The sequence below is a fragment of the Lampetra planeri genome, chromosome 21, assembly GCF_965212315.1.
Source record: "Lampetra planeri chromosome 21, kcLamPlan1.2.h2, whole genome shotgun sequence".
NCBI classification, from domain to species: Eukaryota; Metazoa; Chordata; class Hyperoartia; order Petromyzontiformes; family Petromyzontidae; genus Lampetra; species Lampetra planeri.
Window position 1 is genome coordinate 1,204,276 of NC_136127.1, and position 22,302 is coordinate 1,226,577.

General features: G+C 46.4%; 1 protein-coding gene across 1 annotated transcript in view; it reads right to left on the reverse strand.

The window, feature by feature from the left end:
• Positions 1-17,863, reverse strand: part of LOC144724778 (disintegrin and metalloproteinase domain-containing protein 11-like) — a 95,396-nt gene extending 77,533 nt beyond the window's left edge. The window contains exons 1-5 of the mRNA XM_078604165.1: positions 17,815-17,863; positions 17,237-17,409; positions 8,330-8,406; positions 6,317-6,383; positions 4,848-4,930 (exon numbers count right to left, since the gene is read on the reverse strand). Of these exons, the coding sequence (XP_078460291.1) occupies positions 4,848-4,930; positions 6,317-6,383; positions 8,330-8,406; positions 17,237-17,409; positions 17,815-17,863 (449 nt within the window). The remainder of the gene's footprint in view (positions 1-4,847; positions 4,931-6,316; positions 6,384-8,329; positions 8,407-17,236; positions 17,410-17,814) is intronic.
• Between the last annotated feature and the right edge of the window lie 4,439 nt (positions 17,864-22,302).

The following is a 22,302-nucleotide window of genomic DNA, read 5'->3' on the forward strand; positions in this document are numbered from 1 at the left end:
ATCTCAAAATAATCCTCTCATCAAAACGCTATACCACAGAGCCCATGGCATTTCTGACCAACACCACCTGGCCGGTGAATTAAGACATGTACATCGGGCCCTCAGGATGAACGGATACTCTGACCGCACCATACGCCAAGCTGTTTCTCCCACCATACAGAAACAGCCACATGAAACTCCAACCAAAACTATCACGTTACCATACATCGCAGGCGTGACCAAAAATATCTCCCAAATTCTAAACAAACATAAGATCCAAGTCCGATTCAGTACAATGCATAAAATCCGTGATCTGATTCCATCTGTGAAGGATGTCGTTCCTGACTTACAGTATCCTGGAGACTACAAACTGAGTTGCAGTTGTGGTGATTGCTACATTGGAGAAACGAAACGTCATGTTTCTGATCGTGTCCGCGAGCACAAGTCAGATCTGAAACATGGCAGAACTGATTCTTCGGCTGTTGCCGATCACTGCTACAACTCTGTGGGCTCTCATGAAATTGTCTTTTCCGAGACCAAGGTGCTCTGCAAACCTCCTGGCTACCATCAAAGGTTTGTACACGAAGCCATACAAATATACAAACACAGACATAATTTCAACCGTGATGAGGGTTACAAACTGAGTAATCATTGGAAAGATGTGATTAACCATGCAAAAAAGATGTAACTACACTTATTTTGATCATCTTATTTGACAGACAACTATTACAGGTTACTGATAGACAGCCAGTTTGTTGTTTTACCAGTTTTAGTTTTTACTTGCTTTCTTTTTTCACACTTTTGTTATGTATGCTAGGTGTTAGTTACAAACCGCACCTCTCCATAACAAAGGCTCAGTCCTTTGTTACGCAGTCTATTCTTAGTCTTAAGCCTCACCTTACCATATCAATAAAAAGTGTGCCGTTCCTGGCCCTTCCCCCCTCAACTATTATATATACGGGGTGGTATTTCTTGTGATCTCTCATTTACTTGATACAGCTGTCGTGGCTGTGACGGTTCCACCTGAAGACGGGGGCTTGTGTTGCTTCCGAAACGTCGTGATTTTTTATTTTGTTTTATTTTAATTTACTTTTATTAATTTACATTTTTTACCTACGTTACTTTACCGAAAAAACCTAAGAATATGAATCCTTGCAGTCACGAAAGCTTCAAATCTAGAATTAATGCCCTCTATGGGGAGGAATTCCACCTATCTGTTAGAGTTTTTAACAGACAACGAGACAAGAAGTCACAGATTCTCTAGACGCTGGCCTTCCTCAAGAGATGCCGAGATAACAAGGTAATACCCATCGCTTTCACACTCACATCCGCTGCTGTGTCCTCACCGAACTCTAAACAGATCTTATTTAAAGCTAGTCTATCACTAATCTCGGAGAGAATAAGGTTACTCCGATCTGAACTCGATAATTTAGACAAGACTCTCTTACAAACACATTTAATGTTAACACAAAAAATGTCACCTTCCGATTGGAACCACGTTGATAACATGACTTCTGCTTCTGCTGACTCAATGTCAGCCAAATGCAAAGCTAACCTGATTTCTAAATTCAACCTCCTATCTAAAAAGAAACCAGAGCCACACATTACAAAGCTGGATGTTATCAAGACCGTGATTAATCAGAGTAACATCCCAATTTCTGACAATCTAAAAACGGTACTGGCCAAAGGACTAAATTTCGCCGTCACCCCTTAATATATACCAGCAGAAGATGTGATTTCTCAGATTGATGTAGCCCTCAGAGACATAGGACACATCCATGCGGATGTAGCAAGAGCTGAAATAGCTACTATTCTTAAGAATGCTAAGAAACCCACTAGTAACATCAGCAAAAACGAACGCTCTGAACTCACGGACCTAAAAAAGAGAGATGATATAGTCATCCTCTCGGCAGACAAGGGCAATGCCACGGTCATCATGGATAAAGATTCATACAACAACAAAATCCTGGACCTACTTAATGATGGGAGTTACTCCAAAATTAAAAACGATCCCACTAAAAGCCTAACGACAAAAACCAACAGCATCATCACGAGTTCGATTTCCCTAATCGAACCAAGCATACGTCCCTCTCTAAAACCATCGGCGGCAAGACCTCCCAGACTCTATGGTCTTCCCAAGATCCATAAAGAAGGCACCCCGCTACGACCCATCGTGTCGATGATAAACTCCCCTACTTACAAACTAGCCCGGTTTCTATCAGATACTCTGCTTCCCTTCACAGGCAAGACCTCTTCGGCAGTACTCAAAGCAACCCAATTAGTCTCTATGGTTAAGGACATGGTACTATCTCCTGATGACATCCTCGTCAGTATTGATGTAGTATAATCTGTTTACCAAAGTCCCAGTACCGGACACCCTAACATTAATTGAGGACTTAGTCCAACATGGATTGAATACTGATGTACCTGCGCTGGTTAGGGATTGCCTCACCAACACCTATTTTACCTGGAATGGTACCTTCTACAAACAGAATGAGGGTACCCCTATGGGCTCCCCCTTGTCACCAGTGATAGCCAACATGTTCATGGAAAAGTTTGAATCAGACGCCATCCAGACATCCACCCTGCGTCCTTCCCTGTGGAAGAGGTATGTGGATGACACTTTCGTCATCTGGCCACATGGCCTCCCAGCATTGAACCACTTCTTGGACCACATCAATTCCAGACACCCATCCATCAGATTCACCATGGAAGTGGAGAAAGATGGTAAACTACCATTCTTGGATATTCTGTGTGAGAGGAGAACTGACGGATCCTTGGGACATTCTGTGTACAGGAAAGCCACCCACACAGATTCCTACTTGAAACCGGATTCCCACCACCACCCATCTCTAAAGAATTCTCTCATCAAAACGCTATACCACAGAGCCCATGGCATTTCTGACAAACACCACCTGGCCGGTGAATTAAGACATGTACATCGGGCCCTCAGGATGAACGGATACTCTGACCGCACCATACGCCAAGCTGTTTCTCCCACCATACAGAAACAGCCACATGAAACTCCAACCAAAACTATCACGTTACCATACATAGCAGGCGTGACCAAAAAGATCTCCAAAATTCTAAACAAACATAAGATCCAAGTCCGATTCAGTACAATGCATAAAATCCGTGATCTGATTCCATCTGTGAAGGATGTCGTTCCTGACTTACAGTATCCTGGAGTCTACAAACTGAGTTGCAGTTGTGGTGATTGCTACATTGGAGAAACGAAACGTCATGTTTCTGATCGTGTCCGCGAGCACAAGTCAGATCTGAAACACGGCAGAACTGATTCTTTGGCTGTTGCCGATCACTGCTACAACTCTGTGGGCTCTCATGAAATTGTCTTTTCCGAGACCAAGGTGCTTTGCAAACCTCCTGGCTACCATCAAAGGTTTGTACACGAAGCCATACAAATATACAAACACAGACATAATTTCAACCGTGATGAGGGTTACAAACTGAGTAATCATTGGAAAGATGTGATTAACCATGCAAAAAAGATGTAACTACACTTATTTGGACCGTATTATTTGACAGACAACTATTACAGGTTAATGATAGACAGCCAGTTTGTTGTTTTACCAGTTTTAGTTTTTACTTGCTTTCTTTTTTCACACTTTTGTTATGTATGCTAGGTGTTAGTTACAAATCGCACCTCTCCATAACAAAGGCTCAGTCCTTTGTTACGCAGTATATTCTTAGTCTTAAGCCTCACCTTACCATATTAATAAAAAGTGTGCCGTTCCTGGCCCTTCCCCCCTCAACCATTATATATACGGGGTGGTATTTCTTGTGATCTCTCATTTACTTGATACAGCTGTCGTGGCTGTGACGGTTCCACCTGAAGACGGAGGCTTGTGTTGCTTCCGAAACGTCGTGATTTTTTATTTTGTTTTATTTTATTTTACTTTTATTAATTTAAATTTTGTACCTACGTGACTTTACCTAAAAAACCTAAAAATATGAATCCTTGCAGTCACGAAAGCTTCAAATCTAGAATTAGAGTTGACTATCTCACTACTCCACCACCTCAAGTAAAGTTTCCACCTTCTTCACTGTATACCAAACCTGGACATGTTTCTCAGTCAACCTGGGTCTATCAAAACTGTGCAATAAACTGTAAAGCAAAGTTCCACGCACCACCACCAGATAGATCCCAGTTATAATCAATTCCTGTCACCTGAACACAGATGCCAATCTTCATACTGGCAGCTTCTTCAGGAGCTGAATCGGTTCAGTTTAATCGGTTGCCGAAGAGGCCCCCATTACGTGGAACGAAACCTCCAAACGTCGTGCCGAACAATGCGCAGTGCAACATAAGGACACGTCAGAAAGTTGTACAGCAGGAAGCACGAAAACCCACGCAGTAGATTTCACATCCCTACAGCCGAATCTCTCTACTCGTGTTATCTCTCGCCGACTTGAACCGGTAGCCAGAGTGTGGAAGCTGGCTGACTTGAGCAAGTACGACTACACGTGGTCTGCTGCTCAAACGTTCTGCTTCTGGAGCGCCAGACACATCCTTAAGTTGTTACATATATATATTAAACGTGGCATGGGGTGTTAATGAATTACCCCCGTACAGTCGTTATCTGTCTGTCGCCCATTGAAGCTATTTGACATTACTGGCAAAACGTCGTACTCAGATTGTAAATGTTGTGGATTTGCTTTTCAACACACCGATGTGTTGTACGAGTAACGAATTTGCATGTTCTGTTTACGTGACAAACCTTAATAATTGGTTGTGTCGGGTGGTGGTGGGTTTAACGACACATTTATATCCACGCGATCTAACAAAAAACCCCTATATTACAGTCGTTATATAAACGCACGCATAAAAGGGGCGTTTTGCCACGTACTGCAATCCCTGGCAAGTGGAGATGGCCACAACGGAGAAGACGACTCCACGTATCTTCCCCTGGTAGTAGCAGTGCTCTCCACCCTGCAGCACACAACGGGGCAATGCGTTTACACCGCGCAGAATAACAGAGAAGAGGAAACCGCACGACATATATTAAACTTAAAAAAACAAAACCCGTTGATTGATTAATGTCGGTCATATTAAGAAAACATAATTCCATGACCCAAACCAACTGACTTCTCTGGGGGATATATTAGTTACAATGCGTTACAATACAATTTGTATTAATGTAGCGTTTAAAATTGATCACATCTCGACTCTACAGAAACAGTGGGCATCTCTTTAAAGTGGCCTTCCCTATTTAGTATGCGCATTATACAGTTGAATTATTATTATTATACAGAGAGAGGCGAAAGCACGGATGGCTGGGGGCAGTTCCAGACCCTGGGGAATGAGTGACCCCCCACTGAGTCCCCTAATGTAAACCTTGATGTTGGTACAGCAAACGAGACTGCACGATCGAGACAGGGCAACAACAACAAAAAACCCAATACAAACTAAATGGAAATACGAGGACAAAAAAATTACACATTCTTCAATGGGATCACAACCTTGATTTGTATAGATCATTCATTATTTTTTACCACACACACATACTTCCAAGCAGATTCTAGAAAAAGATAAGTGAATAGCAAACACCGCTATTCCTCGCATTTGTCAACAATGAAAAGGCATTGCAATGTAAAATGATGTAGACATCCAGGCGCTTACAAACTAAGAGCTTAACAAAAAAATGTACAGTATTAATCTAAACCATGTATAAAGACGGAAGAGCTACAATGACAGGTTGTATGAAGATACTAACAAAATACAAATCTGAAGAGGCTCAGGCGCAGGGATACATGGCCACCAAGGCTTATTCAAGGCGACATAAGAAGATATTGTCCAAAATACAGATTGGAGAAGGGACATTAGTATTATTAGATGTTATTTGCCATTAAGTTGCACATTCACACTTCAAAAAAATGGAATTGTTAGCATTAATTTTAAGCCGTGAGACAGTGAGTTTGCCTCTGGGGGTTTATAAGGACTGCTTAAACATATTGTAATTTCTTTTTAAATGTTAAAAGTTTCGTGGCAATGTTTCTTTATAATCTACCATTGAGAAACAATCGTGTTTCCACCGTGTTGAAACTTTCGTGTCCGCTCCGGTATCGTTGGTCACTCAACTTAAAAAAATGTTTTCCAAAGGTCAAGCGTAAACAAAAAAAACCCATCCACACCTGTGACATCACTTTGTGAAGTGTGTATTAAAAGCATAAAAATATATATATATATTTCACTAGAATAATCACCTGGGATGGAACATCTGGTGTCCAAGGTGGCAATCGACACATGCGTAATAGCAAACACGTATTGCGATCTCAATTAAAAAAATAAACTAACATTGATGACATCGTTTCTTACCTTCGACAGCAGTGATCTTCCTTCACCGTTAAAATGTTTTTCCATGTAATTTGACGAAAGCAGATCGCTACAAAACAATAACATGGGATAGACCTGTCATTAACCACTTTAATTCTCATGTGTCCCGACAATGGTTCAGGTTTTCATTATCAAACAAGATGCGTGCAATGCATGAACGCACGTCACTGATAATTCACGTCTACTGACATACATTCTTGAGAGAATGCATTTCAGCTGGCTTAACATGAAATGATAATCCATTGGCAGTCATTGCGACCGGAGTTAACACTGTTCTAACATGTAGATTAAAGCCATAATTAAACGCTATTATTAACAGTGTTTTTTATTTATGTTGTGAAAATCTATTATCTTCTGAACTAATTCTTTTTACGAGATGATTGTCAAAAGGAATTGCGTGGTACTCATTTTTGTTCACGATTTTGAGCAAGTGACTGCACGAGCATTCGTTAAACATGCTTTGTGCAGTCCACACAAGATCCGTAAGATCATTCCCAAATGGTCTTCTTCTCTACATAAACACACATAGGAGTAACACTTTAATGGCGTTACACATGGGCATCGTCAATTTACTTTGAAGAAGACGCTATTGATAGCTTGCGTTGACACTCGTATTAGAGCACAAGGGCAGACTAATGCATCGCGTATGCATTATTAATTAAGATCCGAGGAAACTGATTAATGCACATTTTAGAGGTCAACCAACCATAACAAGAAGTTGAATTAAGAAAAGGTTTCTCTACCATTGACCAAACACATACTATTATCAAGAAGATTGAATAGAAAAGATCAATGAGTGATGGATATCATTATGGCCGGCTTTTATTGATGATGAGGAGCCACGTTCGATTCAACAGAAACTGATTGCAGTTATACAGGTTCTCACAGACAAAGGCGTAATCACAAATAGACTTACATTCGCTCTCGTTTACAAAGAAGGAACCGCTGCATTGACATTGTATGAGGAAAGCCAGTCGCGGACTGGGACTAGAAATCGATCCAGGCTTTTGTAAATACACCGGGCCCAAATTTCTGTACGATCTCTAAGGTAACCTTTGGGCTGGTCCAAAAAACAAATGGACCGCTGAGGAAGTATCTTGGTGGCTGCTGAATATGGGTAGTTAATGTTAATTGAAAGTGTAAATAGGCAATGAAGCGTACACATTAGAGGTAATGAAATATTTAAATGAACATTTTTTTTTTTTGGATCACATTTTCTATTTCCCCACACCTAACGACTTACCGGCCCTCGGAGTGAACCGATCCACTGGGCATTTGCCAGGGCCAGTCTGGGCCTGAACAGAGTAACGTAATACGGGTCCCAAGAGTTAAACAAGCAGTAAGCAGTGGTTGTCCTAACAGCTAAAACTAAACGAATCTATTTTTTTATTTTACCAGGTAGGGCTCACGGAGCAATATAGCTCTTTTTCACAAATAATATGTCAATGAAGTGGCTTATTGCGTGGAAATGTATAGCAGCCAAATACTCTAAACGCATTTTGATTCAAAATGTTGAGGGAAAAACCAGAGAACCCGGAGAAAAATCCACGCCACCACGGGGAGAACATGCAAATTCCAAAAATACAGGCGTCAGGGTCGGGACTGAACCCATGAACTCCTGTATACCAGGCAAGGTAGTTAACATCTTGCCACCGTGGCACCCAGCGGCTGCATGCTCTGTAGAGAAACTGACCCCTATAGCAATGCAGAATTTCCATCACTGGCTCAGGGCTGACCAATGCAAATTTTGTATCGCAATATGTTGACTGTAGAGAGAATAAACAAATACAAGCATTTGAGTTATCACTGTGATCTGTGCGATCTTCCAATCGTTCTCCATCATGAGCAGGTACCGAGTTGGTTTTAGGATCAAACAGCTAAAATTAGATGTGAATGGTAATAAAATGCAGTGTGTGTGTATAACATGTTAAATAGGGGGTCACTTTTTCCTAGGAATAGTAGACTGCTAGATTAAGCAAAGCTTTGAATACTCACTGGTTTAGATGTACGTCCAGGATGAATGCTAATCCAAACACATTGATGAGGAAGCTAGCTTGAGCAATGTGGAAGATCTGTAATATAATGACACACAAGCATTCAATCAATTATATAGGTTAAAAATATACTTTAAAAAAGAAGACGTATGCGTACATCAAGCAAATTATATCAAGGATATTCATTCCAACGTTTGGACTAAATGTGCTCTTTCACAGCCTCTCGTACTCAATTTGAGAGATTGCCACGATCATGATGTCGTGGTAGCTAAACGTTCTTAATCTATAGGGCAGGAAAACTACCAAAGGGACCGCGATACCGCCGTGCAGAGGAGCAGCCACTGTGGTATCGTCTGTGTTTTTCGACTTCGATACGGCGAAGGGACATGTACAACATGTAACGCCCATGGGCAGCAAACACACACCATCCACACATAGACATGCATGGTTAGTACAGATACACATGCACACATATTCACACAGTTGACACACACGCACGGTCAAACGCATATTTGCACAGTGCACACATCCACACGGTCAGCATACGTACAACAACCGCCGTTCGCCGCTAACTGGCGGTGACGACACCACGGCACTGCTGTGCCTTGATGCCACATGCAGTATCGAAGGCTGACTGAGAGCAAGTCATGGGACAGACCCAGGTGCCATGGGTTGACTGACTGAAATGACTCACAGATGCACCACCTGTGCTCCCTACTGTGCCAACGTGCTGCGTTGAAGCTGCCCGGCGCACCACTCGTTCTTGCAACCATCGCTACTCTGCCCTCCGTTGTTGCTGGAGGGTGATTGCCTCCAACTGCCCAGGAGAGTCCCTCATGATCCTCCTCCATAGCGGTCTATCTCGACACAGCTGGTAACAGTAATTGGCAAGTCCACTCAGTTCAACATCCTGCCTGCAGGAGCTCACCGATGGAAATGTGTTCAAATTTTTCAAGGATCTGTGAGCTCCTCACAAGCGAGCATGAATGTTCCAAACCGGTGCAGATGTTCCTTGAGAGTGATTCAGTTTTCGCAAGCATAGAGAAGAGACGGCATTCCTGTGGCCGGGAAGACCTGAAGCTTCGAATGGGGCGAGAAGCCAGGTAGCTTCCACACAGCGTTACACAGCCCATGAAAAGAGAATGCTGCTCGCCTTATTCGAAGTGAAACCTCTTCTACCAAACCGGAATTAGTAATTTGCACACTGTCCAGGTATAGAAACTCCTCCCACAACTGTATGTATGAATGTTGCACTTCTTTCGCACCGTACGTAGCCAACCGTGCTAATCAGAGATGCGGGAAACTGCCCCATCACCCATGGGGTGGTGAGGGGCTGGAGTGTTTGATGGCACAAAATACCCAGGCAGGTGCTTAGTTTTGGTGGGGCTGAGGGTAAGACCTCACCTAACGAGCTTAGTTTGGTGTTTCCACGGTGGTGCTGGCAGCATACATAAACACAGGCACACAGCACACACATAATTGCATCCAAACATAAACTGCATAGACATGCAGTAATTGAATATTCAGGATATATGACCCAGCTAATGCTTCCTCGTCTGCTGAAGAAGTTAACTAAGGGGAACCATATTTACATTTTTCAAGAATCTGAGCTGTACACACTATCGAGCATGGTAAGAACCCAGTATGGAACTGAGACAGGCTGTCTGAGTTTTTCAAGCAAGCACAGGTGTTCTGATAAAGGGGTCTACCATTCACAAGTGCACAGATGACAGGGTTAATCAGTCATCCTTGTTGCTTATTTATCCAGGAAAGCCACAGTAAATTGTAGGACTTTTTTCACGAAGATCCTGCATTTTTTGTACATTTAAATATTTTCTGCTAATTAATGTTCATACATGTGGGAGGAAACCGAAGCACATGGAAAAATAACACGTGAGGGGACTACACTATCCCCGCACAAATGGAAATAGATAGCAATAAGTCCACTTGCTCTACTCCCTCCTCCTCCTCCTGGCGAGCAAGGGTATGGCACCTCGACACCCATGGGAAGGAAGGCTAGGAACATTTGTGCGATCCACCAACCCCTGCCTCCACAGTACTGGACTACAGGCGTGCACCACGACCGCCCGGGTTGAAAATATCACTGTTGAAAGCCATAGAAGTCTCCTCAAACTACGCGGTCAAAAAAGATGGTAAATAATTTTGAGGTCAGAGAATATCCCTGTCGCATCCCAAGGTCAACAGGGAATGGCTGACTCCCGGTCACGCAGCTTTACGTGGGCCTGACCACCGTCACGAAGGTCCTTAATGATCGTGAGCAGAGGGTCATGGATCCTGAACGTATGAGTAACCCAGAGCCCAGTCCTCGTTATGGTATCACAGGCCTTAGCCAGGTCAATAAAGCAGAGGCGTAAGTCCTATTGAAATTTCCCATACCTCTTGTAGCAGACTGACAGATTATATGGCACCTGTGCAGAAGCGTCCATTTCTTAATGTAAAGTGTTATTTTATGATAGCGACATTCATGCAAATTGCATCTCACAAAGCTGTACTGTTTGTAACCCGTGCAGTTTTTGAACACAGAGGTGCGGGGAACCGCAGACAAGAGAGAAGGCAGCCAGAACCGGAGCCAACAATGATGGCTCAAGCGATGCGATCTTCCAATAGAGGCCGATTCTTGCAAAGCATAATCCAAATTTATTAATTTGTGGATGACCTTCTAATTTGGACTATGACAATGGCACACAATGGCCTACTCTTGCGATAGATGTCACGAGATCTTGAACGTCCACTTGAAATGCTCCACTGGTTGCTACAATCTGTGCGGTCCTACTTATAAAAGTGGCTACCGGGCATTTTCCTCATTCATTCTCACCATCTTCAGTACCCAACAGCTGAAAATGAGGGGTCATATAGCAACCTCTACTCAGACGGTTTGCTCGAAGTGTGGAGATGCAAACTGACTTAGCGGTCCATTATCACAAATCACTGTTTATGACCTTAACATCAAAACTCATATGTACATACAAATACACACACAACTATCCATAAACACCGAGACTAAACATACTTACAACCATGGAGAAAATTAACACACTCAACCATGGACAATATCCCGCCAGTTTTCAGACTTGGAATATCACTTGAATTATTCATTACTCGAGGGCCTATGGACAGAGTAATGCTCAGCCAGTTAGCCCGCTCCTGCCCATTCACCCCCGCCCTTCTACTGCTAATCTATAAGTACAATGCTGTACGTTACAAGTACAGTCCTGTATATGAGACGTGTAAAAACCATACCCTTCTCCCAGCGATTCTACGAGTTACTGAAATTCCACCTCACGATTTGATTCAACGTTGTTTTTCACATCGTCAATGTTGTGGCCTCCAGTGGCTGCCAGGGTCACATAAACGTTACATGCAGGTTATAAAGAACCACACACTCGGGGGCACGGGCTTGCACACATCACCTTCAGGGTTCGTCAGCTAAAGTTACATTTTGAAAATTTCACGTTGCAATTTAATTGGATATCGGAAGCTAAGCTGGTTTGAGTCTGGTGTTTAAATGGTTTATCACCAGTGCTTGCCAGGTGTTATAGGCATGGGGGCTAATTCGAGACCCAAACATTGCACCCTCTGGCTTTGACCACTGGTCTAACCATCAACCGCATCAGGACATCAACCGGCAAGTGCGCACATCTCTGTTCACGAATGGAAAATTAAAGACAGGCCGCAGTGTGACTGCAGCCATGCAACCCAAGCTATTGACCATATAGTATACCATTGAAGTCTACGCTCCTTCAAAGGAGGAGGGATATCCACACATTACTCGAACTCCCCTGAAGCCCTCTCATTGCTAGCAAACCTTGACATTGGCATTTAACTCCTGCACATACTACTGTATCGCAAGAACAGAATAGGCATTGAGTTTGTGAGGTGACCAGATGCCATTGCTGGGTGTTATCCCCTCGATTTTCTCCCTTGGAGCTCCAACTTTCTCTCACGTCGTTATTTAGATCTGCCAATTTTTTTTTACCAATGTAGCGGGACTTCTGCTGCTGAAAAAAGCCTGGAGACTCGGCGAGGCTTTCCCGAGTAATTTGGCTTATGATCCTAAGTGGTGGTACGGTGGTTAACGCACTGTGCGGTTACATTTCTGACCACGGGTAACATCAGTGGCGATATCTGAACCAATACTGTGCTCTCCCCCGTGTCATTCGTCAATCCGGACTGACAAACAATCCCCATGACAGAATCAACATGTTTCAGAATCGTATTTATACTGGAGGAATGCGATGATCTATAATGCTCTTTTTACAGATGGCATGAAGATGCCTTCATCTAGCAAAGGACTGACACATGCTGTACTTAAACAAGATGCATATCATCATAAACAAACTTTCATCATTCGCTTATTTGTGATTTGTATTATATGCTGCGTCAAATTGAGACCCCCATCTCGTAAAGATTGATTCAGTTATTGATCCAAGCGAACCTGCTGATGAGACATTGCATGTCAAAATCGGCCCAGTCCTGCTTTCCCTGAATCAAATGCTGCTACTATTATTGCACTCCCAGAGGGTCGTAAAAGCTGATGGGATGTGTTTAAAAAAAGGCTTTTTATGTTGTGGAGAGACGGTCACGTGAAGGGGGACATTGTCCGTTTGTTTTGCAACAAACTTGCATATGAGCGAGCTACTGTGATCATAGACACAGCACCGCGAGGCCCAGCCCCGGCCTCCCTCCCTGGGCCCCTGGGTAGCCCGGCCCAGGGGGCCATGTAGAGCCTTGAGACAAAATAAAAGGCTTCTTTTCGGCCTATGAATTAAACAAAAACGGGCCAGTTTAGATGCATATTATAGACGCACGCTAGATGATAGAAGTAGCATTGATGAGGTTAGCTTAATTAAGATAAATTCAGTGTCTAATTAAACACCTGTATATCAGCACAAGCACCCAACTAAAGAACTCGGCCACATTTAATTTAGCGTTGCCACGGCAACCGCTTCTCTGGCCAATCAGAGAGCGCGATTCTTCGGGAGAGTTCCGATTGGTCAGTGACGGACAATCTAAGTGTAATCTACGTGTCATCTAAGTGTAATCGAATCTAAGTGTAATCGAATCTAAGTGTAATCTAAGTGTAATCTAATCAATGTGTAATCTAATCTAAATGTAATCTAAGTGTAATATATATTTCTAAGTATAATCTAATCGAAGTGTAATATAAGTGTAATTTATATTTCTCAGTAAACATTATAACCTCAAATAACTCTCATGGCATATATAAGCCTCTTATTGTTACAGGTTCACTATGTCATGCTACGGTTGGCTACGTACAGTGCGAAAGAAGTTCAGCGTACATACAGTATGTTCTATAAAGTGGCAGTTGTGTTCCTGAAAAACACGGCGTTATGGAAAAATCGCGTTATAACAAAATAAAAGTAGGGTAAAGCACAGTCCGCGATAACACGTGAGATGCGTACGCAGGCTGAACAAAGCCTGAGGCGCGTGGGTAGCATCTAGAAGCATCCAGCAGCATCCCAATGCCTCGTGTGATGCTATGCCGAGGCAACCGCACAACCGCTTATCCCTACTCGCTCGACATAGTTTTGTTCACTCAATCGTAGTTTTGTTCACTCAATAATTTTGCATCCGCGTTATATAAAATGTGTTCCCTAATATACATTGCGTTATATCCAATTCGTGTAATGAAAATACGTGGCGTTATAAGAGAATACACTGTACTTTAGATTAAAATTTTCATTGTGTTATAATTCGCAATGCGAATGGAGTGATTTGGCATTCAATCAGTCCACAATACATCTATCTCTTCATGGCCTTGCCCCACCTTATCTCGCCGCTCTCGTCTCCTTCCATGTGCCCTCTCTTCCTCGTCGTTCTCAGTCTTCTCTCTGTCTCTCTCTCTCTGTCACTCCACCCTGTGCCCAATCCCGTTTTCAGTTATCCCTCCTTGCACCACCCTTCCAATGGATTTAACTTCCTCCCGTACGTTAAGCAGTCCTCGCCTCCATAACCACCTTCCGTTCCTCTCGTCAAGCCTCACTCACCTCTTCTCCACCGCACATTCCCTTCCTCGTCCCTCCACTCGCTCATCCACCCCTTACCGTCGCTCCCCTATCGCCCTTTCGTGATCCCCAATTACCCCGTCTATCGCTGTCACTCATTCCTCCAAACCTTGAAGCAACCCCCTTGCCGACTCCATCACACCATTTTGTGTCGCCGTTTTGTAAACTGTGTCATCAAGGGCCTCGAGTGAGGGCGCTTTCTACAAATATACATTTTACGAGATTCTATGGAAATATCCACAATGTGGTATTAAGTTGCACCAGTTTTGTTTCTATCAAGCACTTGGTTCACGTCGGCGCGGTGAGTAACAACTCTCGTTTGGCTGTCCTATGGTTAGCCCTCAGTCCACAGTAACCTCCCCACGTATAGATAACATACACAAACTCAACACGATTAGCATGGTTGGCTACGTACGGTAGGAAAAAAGTTTAAACATACATAGAACAATGCCGTGGCCTAAAAAAGAAAGAGTATATAATAGCCCGGTAACCATGCCACTGTTGTGTCAACTTTGATCCAACGTTGTGGTAGTGTGGTAGTAGTGTGCCTAAGAACACGAGGCATGCAATTATTGATGAATACATTCGGTATGATGTTCGGGTCACGTTTCGATTCTACGCAATATATTTTTGTCACATTTTTTTGTATTCTCATTTTCGCTCTCTCAATCGCATCATTTTGTTATCTCCATTTGCAAATGGAATGCACCCAATAAACATTTCCAACGTTGGGCCAACGTTGGACCGACGCTGCACATTTACTGGGTGCACACTGCAGCAAATCACCTATGATGGATTCTCACGTGTCATACGCGTCTTCAATGCATTTATCAAGAGTACAATTAGGGGATGTACGGCTGTAGGTAAGGGCCCCTTGCTCTCTTGCGTGTGCCATCAACGGCCGATGTCACCGGCAGGGAATCTCCGCTGCTTAACGATGCACGGCTCGCGGAATCGCTCGCTGCAATTCGGCTGCACTGACCTTCACTTCATCAGACGGGGCGAGTTCCAAGTCAGCATGTTATTAAAAGCTCGCAATGCAGTCGTGCTTACATTGCGTATAAGAGGGATGATATATATATACACTTTAACTCAATTGTAAAAGGGAACCCACCGTGAATACAGTGTTTATTGATTATGTTCTGTTTCAAATTCCTCCGAGATGTGTAGCGCCATAGCAACGTCTTTTCACCAACATGTTCCTCAGAACAGATTTTTTTTGTGCTACTTTGTAATTGGAAGTCGCCTCGCACCTTTACTGCTTCAGAATCAGCACATCAGAATATTTATTTAGACTGGAGGAATCCGATGAGCTGTGAAGCTCCTTTTCACGGATACGATACGAGTTCCAACGCCTCAGTTGCCCACAAAGACAAAGATACACATGCGCGCACGCATACGCACGCACACGCACACACATGAAATGAGGTGTCTCTGATCAACCACAGTTGGGTACAGGCAAGACATTGGAGCAGCCCACCGTCGGGGTGAAGACGGCTGCAATTCAAATGAACACTGTCACGGCAAATACCATGCCAGTGACTTTCGTTGAGCTTGCTATAATTATCAGTGCCATGTACCGTGAAGACCACATGTTTATTCTGGAAGTCCGTACACAAAAGAACACCTTATACAGTAAACATTATTTATAGGAACCTTATGTAAAATTGCTCTCAGAAATGCAGCAAAAGATTTACCTTTGTTAGGAGTCATTTGTAAAGAACTATAGCATGTTTATTGCTCCATTGACAGTGAAGATGTGCCCTGTGGCTCACTCTTGCCGGTTAGAGCCACAAACCTGGACCAGACCAGATGACTCTGTGTACAACCATTTTCATGAGATTCTTTGTGTGCGTGTTTTTTAAAATCAGTCACCACTATTGGTGCTAGGAGCATAATCACACTCCCTGCAACTGAGATCCAATTTTATCTGCAGTGCGCTGCACTGCGCGCCCGCCACGGAGGACCTGGGCTGGGAGTGCTGTGTCAGTGTCTACTCGGCCTCCTCCTGCCTCTTCACAGGGGCATCGCTTTACCCCTTGCCACACGAGGACATGGAATGTTTCCGCGACACATTAAGACGGTTGGGGGTGGGGGGGGCTTTAACACGGGGAGAGGTGACAGCACACCTAATGACATTGCATTTGTGACCAACGTAAAGAGTCCCACTGCAACGCGACGTCTTATGCTCGTCTCAGTCGTCACACTCAACTAAATCCCATTGACTTGTTTTAGAACGGGGACAAATCTGCCACCACTTGTTGTAATTATTAAGGAATGGCACCATTCCGTCACAGCAGAGCACACGCAGTGTGTAGAGAGGAGGTGGAGTCGTGGACCCAGCGAAAGCAGGCAGCGCGCGGCCTCACGCGTGCGGCAACATCTGCCGCACATCAATCGATCAATCGTAGGTGCTCGATCAAAATCAGTGGACGTTAAAGGCCCTCTAACGTCGTTAGAAACTAGCAAAGGCCATCGTCGCACTTGCACACCGGCGGCACGGTACAAATTGGGCCAGTTCGAAAATGACCCGTAACAAAAAAAACGACTCACTTGGGAGTGCACGTCAGAGCGGCCACGGTCGCCCCCTACTGACAAACTAATGCCGCTTTTCAGGCCAGGTTTGCTCATAGCCAATCAACGTTGTTGCCGCACAAGGGCACTGGGGGGGGGGGGGGGGGGGGCTGGTAGCGTTTTTAAAATGTGTTGGAGATGAGATGCGATGTTAATCTCTGACTTATGATGATCACCATCACCATCATCGTCATCGCGTGTCAAGCGTTCTGAAACACGCGTCTGCAGTGAGGGGAGGGTGGCTGAACCCAGAACGCAGCGTCGCACCGACCCCCCGCTTCGTGTACCTGCTGCTGGGCGCGCGCCGTCCTTTGGCGGATTTTTGTCGACAGCGCAGCCACGGCGGTCTCGTTGCCGTCTTCCATTCGCGTGACGAGCCGAAAGGGAGTGACTATCTCCTTGGAGACGAGGCTCTGGTGTCGGTGTACGCCACCGTCCCTGGGGTGCGCGCCGCCCAGACCTGCAGCCAGCAGGCGGGGCGGGGGGGGGGAGACGGGGGTCACCGTGGTCATGGCTAGAGGTCACGGCTAGAGGTCACGGCTCCCCACGCCTCATTGTCAAGGACAAGGCTGGAGGAGGGCACGGCTCGCTCGTGGCTTGGGTGGCCGGATGGGGGGGGGGGGAGCTGACGGTCAGGGGCAGTGATTTTTTTCTTCTTCTTAAAAGGGCAAGGCTGCACGAGAGGCTGCTAGGCGCCAGCCTCATTAGGGTCTCCCTTTGGGGTAGGGGGTGGACAAGGCGACTCCTGTAGCGTACAAACACACGCTCGGCTAATGAGCCCCGACCGAAAGCCATCAACGGTCTGCAGACATCGCGGCCAATGCTTTTGCCGAGCTTCTCGCTTTAGAGCAACGATTTTCCGCACGCCTCTGGCGCGTGAGCGGCGAGTCGCTGTCCAGGGTGCTGCCCAGCATCTTTACATCGTGACGCGGCGAGGCTCCGCAGTGCCCAGGATCTGTCTGGACGGCGAGCGCGATGGACGGACGGACAGACAGACAGATATACATACACCCCCTATGGATCATTCAGTGCCTCGTGTCTGCTGTGTCTGTGGGCTGCTGTGTCTGTGAGCTGCTGTGTGTGTGCTGTGTCTGTGAGCGGTATCTATGAGCTGCTGTTTGTATGGGGTATCTGTGATCTTTGCCTTTGTATGCTGTACCTGTGAGCTGCTGTGTCTATGAGCTGCTGTGTCTATGAGCTGCTGTTTCTGTGAGTCGCTGTGTGTACGAGACGTCTGTGAGCTGCTGTGTATGTGAGCCGCTGTGTGTACGAGACGTCTGTGAGTCGCTGTGTCTGTGAGCCGCCGTGTCTGCGCTGCGTCTCGGGATGTGTGTGGTTGCTGCTGTAGGCGCCGCTGCCGCTGCTGCTGCAGTGGCGCTGAAGCCGAGGAAGAGTCGCAGGGCGGAGCCCAGATTCGCAAAGAAAAGAGAACCACAGAGCGATAAAACCACACACAAAGACAAAGATCCCCCGTGTAGCCTTGAGAGACTGTTGTATGCCGTGCCGGCATACAACAAAGGCCGGCACGGCACACAAGGGGGAGAGTGGCCAACACCACACCCGGCCGCCTTTGTCTCTCGAGTGGCGATGTTTACACATCGCACCAGGTATTCATTTGAGGCTGAGTCGACCTAGGGAAGGCCCAGGAACGGTGTAGATAATCGTCACTGGTTTTGGCAGTGAGCGGGAATCGAACCCGGGTCGCCAGATTCAAAGCGCAGCGCGCTAACCGCTACACTATCGCTCACACACTCACTCTCTCAGACAATCACGCTCTCATGCTTACGTACCCACTCACTCACGCTCCCAGATACTGGCACTCACCCTCTAAGACACTCACTCGAGCACGATCTCACACTCACTCACTCTCTAAGAATGATCTCACTCACGCACGCAGACACACACTCATGCTCTCAGATACTCACACTCACTCTCTCAGACAACATAACGACAAAAAATTCCCCGTGTAGCCTTAACAGACTGCTTCTAGCGAGCACCCATGAAGACCCACACGGCACACGAAGGCCGGCACTCTCTCACTCACTCTCTCACACACTCACTTCCCCAGACACTCACTCTCTCACACACTCACTTCCCCAGACACTCACTCTCTCACACACTCACTCTCTCACTCACACTCTCTCACACACTCACTCTCTCACACACTCACTCTCTCGCACACTCACTCTCTCACACACTCACCCTCTCACTTTCTCTCACACTCTCTGACTCACTCACACACTTACCCTCTCTTTAATCATCTCACACTCACTCTCTCACACACTCACTCTCTCACACACTCACCCTCTCACACACTCACTCTCTCACACACTCACTCTCTCACTTTCTCTCACACTCTCTGACTCACTCACACACTCACTTCCCCAGACACTCACTCTCTCGCACACTCACTCTCTCACACACTCTCTCACACACTCACTTTCTCACTCACTCACTCACTCACACACTCACTCTCTCTCTCACACACTCACTCTCTCACACACTCACTCTCTCACTCACCCTCTCACTCACTCTCTCACAATCTCTGACTCACTCACACACTTACTCTCTCTTTAATTATCTCAAACTCACTCTCTCACACACTCACTCTCCCACAAATTCACTCACTCTCTCACACACTCACTCTCTCACACACTCACTCTCTCACACACCCACTCACTCTCCCGCACACTCACTCTCTCACTTTTTTCACACTCTCTGACTCACTCACACACTTACCCTCTCTTTAATTATCTCACACTCACGCTCTCACACACTCGCTTTCTCACTCTCTCACACACTCACTCTCTCACACACTCACTCTCTCACACACTCACTCTCTTACACACTCACACTCTCACACACTCACTCTATCACACACCCACTCACTCTCTCACACACCCACTCACTATCTCACACACTCACTCTCTCACACACTCACTCTCTCACTATCTTGGACACCTACTGACTCTCTCGGACACTCACCCTCTCACACACTCTCTTACTCACACACTCTCTCACAAACTCCCTCTCTCATACACTCACTCTATCACACACCCACTCATTATCTCACACACTCACTTTTTCACATACTCACTCTTTCACTCTCTAGGACACCCACTCTCTCACACACCCACTCACTCACTCTCTCACACACTCACTCTCTCACAAACTCACTCTCTCACTCATTCTCTCACACACTCACTCTCTCACTCATTCTCTCACACACTCACTCTCTCACTCATTCTCTCAGACACTTACTCTCACACACTCACTCTCTCAAACACTCTCTCAGACACTCACTCTCTCACACACTCTCTCACACACTCACTCTCTCACACACACCCTCAGACACTCACTCTCACACACACTCACTCCCTCACACACTCACACTCTCACACACTCTCTCACACACTCACTCTCTCACACACCTACTCACTCTCTCACACACTCACCCTCTCACTCATTCTCTCACACACTCACTCTCTCACACACTCTCTCACTCACTCTCACACACTCACCCTCTCACACACTCACTCTCTCACATAAGCACACTCTCACTCATTCTCTCACACACTCACTCTGTCACACACTCACTCTCTCACTCATTCTCTCACACACTCACTCTCTCACACACTCACTCTCTCACCTACTCACTCTCTCACACACTCACTCCCTCACACACTCTCTTACTCACACACTCTCTCATACACTCTCTTACTCACACACTCTCTCACACACACACTCACTCTCTCCGGCATCCTCTCTCTCTCTCACCCGCCCACGCTCTCACAACTCACCGGGCAGAGCGCCGCAGCTCCACGCCGCCAGGAGGAGGAGAGGCGTCATCTCGGCGCGAGTCCCGCACTGAGTCCCGCACCGAGGAGTCTCGCACCGAGTCCCGCGGGATGGGGGTCGCGGGGGGAGACGGGGTCCGGGAATACGGGGTTTGGGGGGTCGGGAATACGGCGTTTGGGGGGTCGGGAATACGGGGTTTGGGGGGTCCGGGAATACGGGGTTTGAGGGTCGAGAATACGGGGTTTGGGGGGTACGGGAATACGGGGTTTGGGGGGTATGGGGAAACAGGGGGTTTAAGGGAGACGGTTTGAGGGTCCAGGCGGAAGGGCGTCTAAGGGAGATGGGGCGAGGGATCGGACACCGGGGAGAAGGGGTTCTGGGAGAAGGGGGATGAGGGATAGCGAGTGCCGGGAGACAGGGTTTAGTGGCACGGGGGTTAGGGGGAAAGGGTTCCGGGAGAAGGGGTTAAGGGAGACAGACGGAGGAGGTCGGGGTGCGGGTTCCGTCCGTGCAGGTGCCGAGCGAGGAGAGGCAGCAGCAGCAGCAGCCGCGGGGCCCGCGCCGTGCCGCAGTCCGCCAGGAGGAGGAGGAGGTGCTGATGATGATGCCGCTGCTGCTGCTGCTGAGATCCACCGTGCACGCGGGGCGCAGCTCGAGTTGGCGCGTCCGCGTGTTTTTGCTGAGTAATGCTTTTCCGCAGAATCACAGAGCTTGCAATTCACATCTTACACAGCGCGTACATCTCACACTGCTCACGTCTCACGCAGCTCACGTCTCACACCTCTCACAGCTCACACATCTCTCACAGCTCTCACATCTCACACATCTCTCACAGCTCACATCTCACACATCTCTCACATCTCAAACAGCTCACATCTCCTACACTTCACATCTCTCACACATCTAACACAGCCCACATCTCCCACATTTTACATCTCTCACACATCTAACACAGCCCACATCTCTCACTGTCGCCACCCTCATGACCGTGTTGCTAAGGATACGCTGCGGCGCCTCCGTGCCGTGAGCTGCCGCTGTGTCAGCACTCAGCATTACCCCCCCGCCCCACCCTCGACCACTATCACCACCACCGTCGTCGTCACAGAGGCACGAGCAGGTCCACCCTCGCTGCAGTGAATCCCCGGGCCCCGCTCCACGTCGCCGCTGTGATCAGCACGCTGCAGGGTGAGCAGCAGAGTCTGCTCTCAAACGCCCGCAGTGGAACCGCAGCAACCGCACTCGCCAAGGCATTGTTTGCCTGCACTGAATAAGGGCCGTGCTTCGAAAAGTCATGAATGACAAATAACATCAGCAGCAGAAACAGCAGCCACGATCATGCGACTGCTGGAGGAAGGCCTATACCCATGCCGGGTCTTGATCTTTCGCGATGTTGATCCACCTTGCACCTGTACACGGGATGTGTGTGTTTGTTTGCACGTGTGGTTAATGCAGACTTTATTCCTTGCAAAAGGCATCTGTTTGGCGTTTGGATGTCTTAACACGACCTATTTAATTGCCAGAAAGAGTAAAAACCTATTGTTCTTTTTTGACTTAA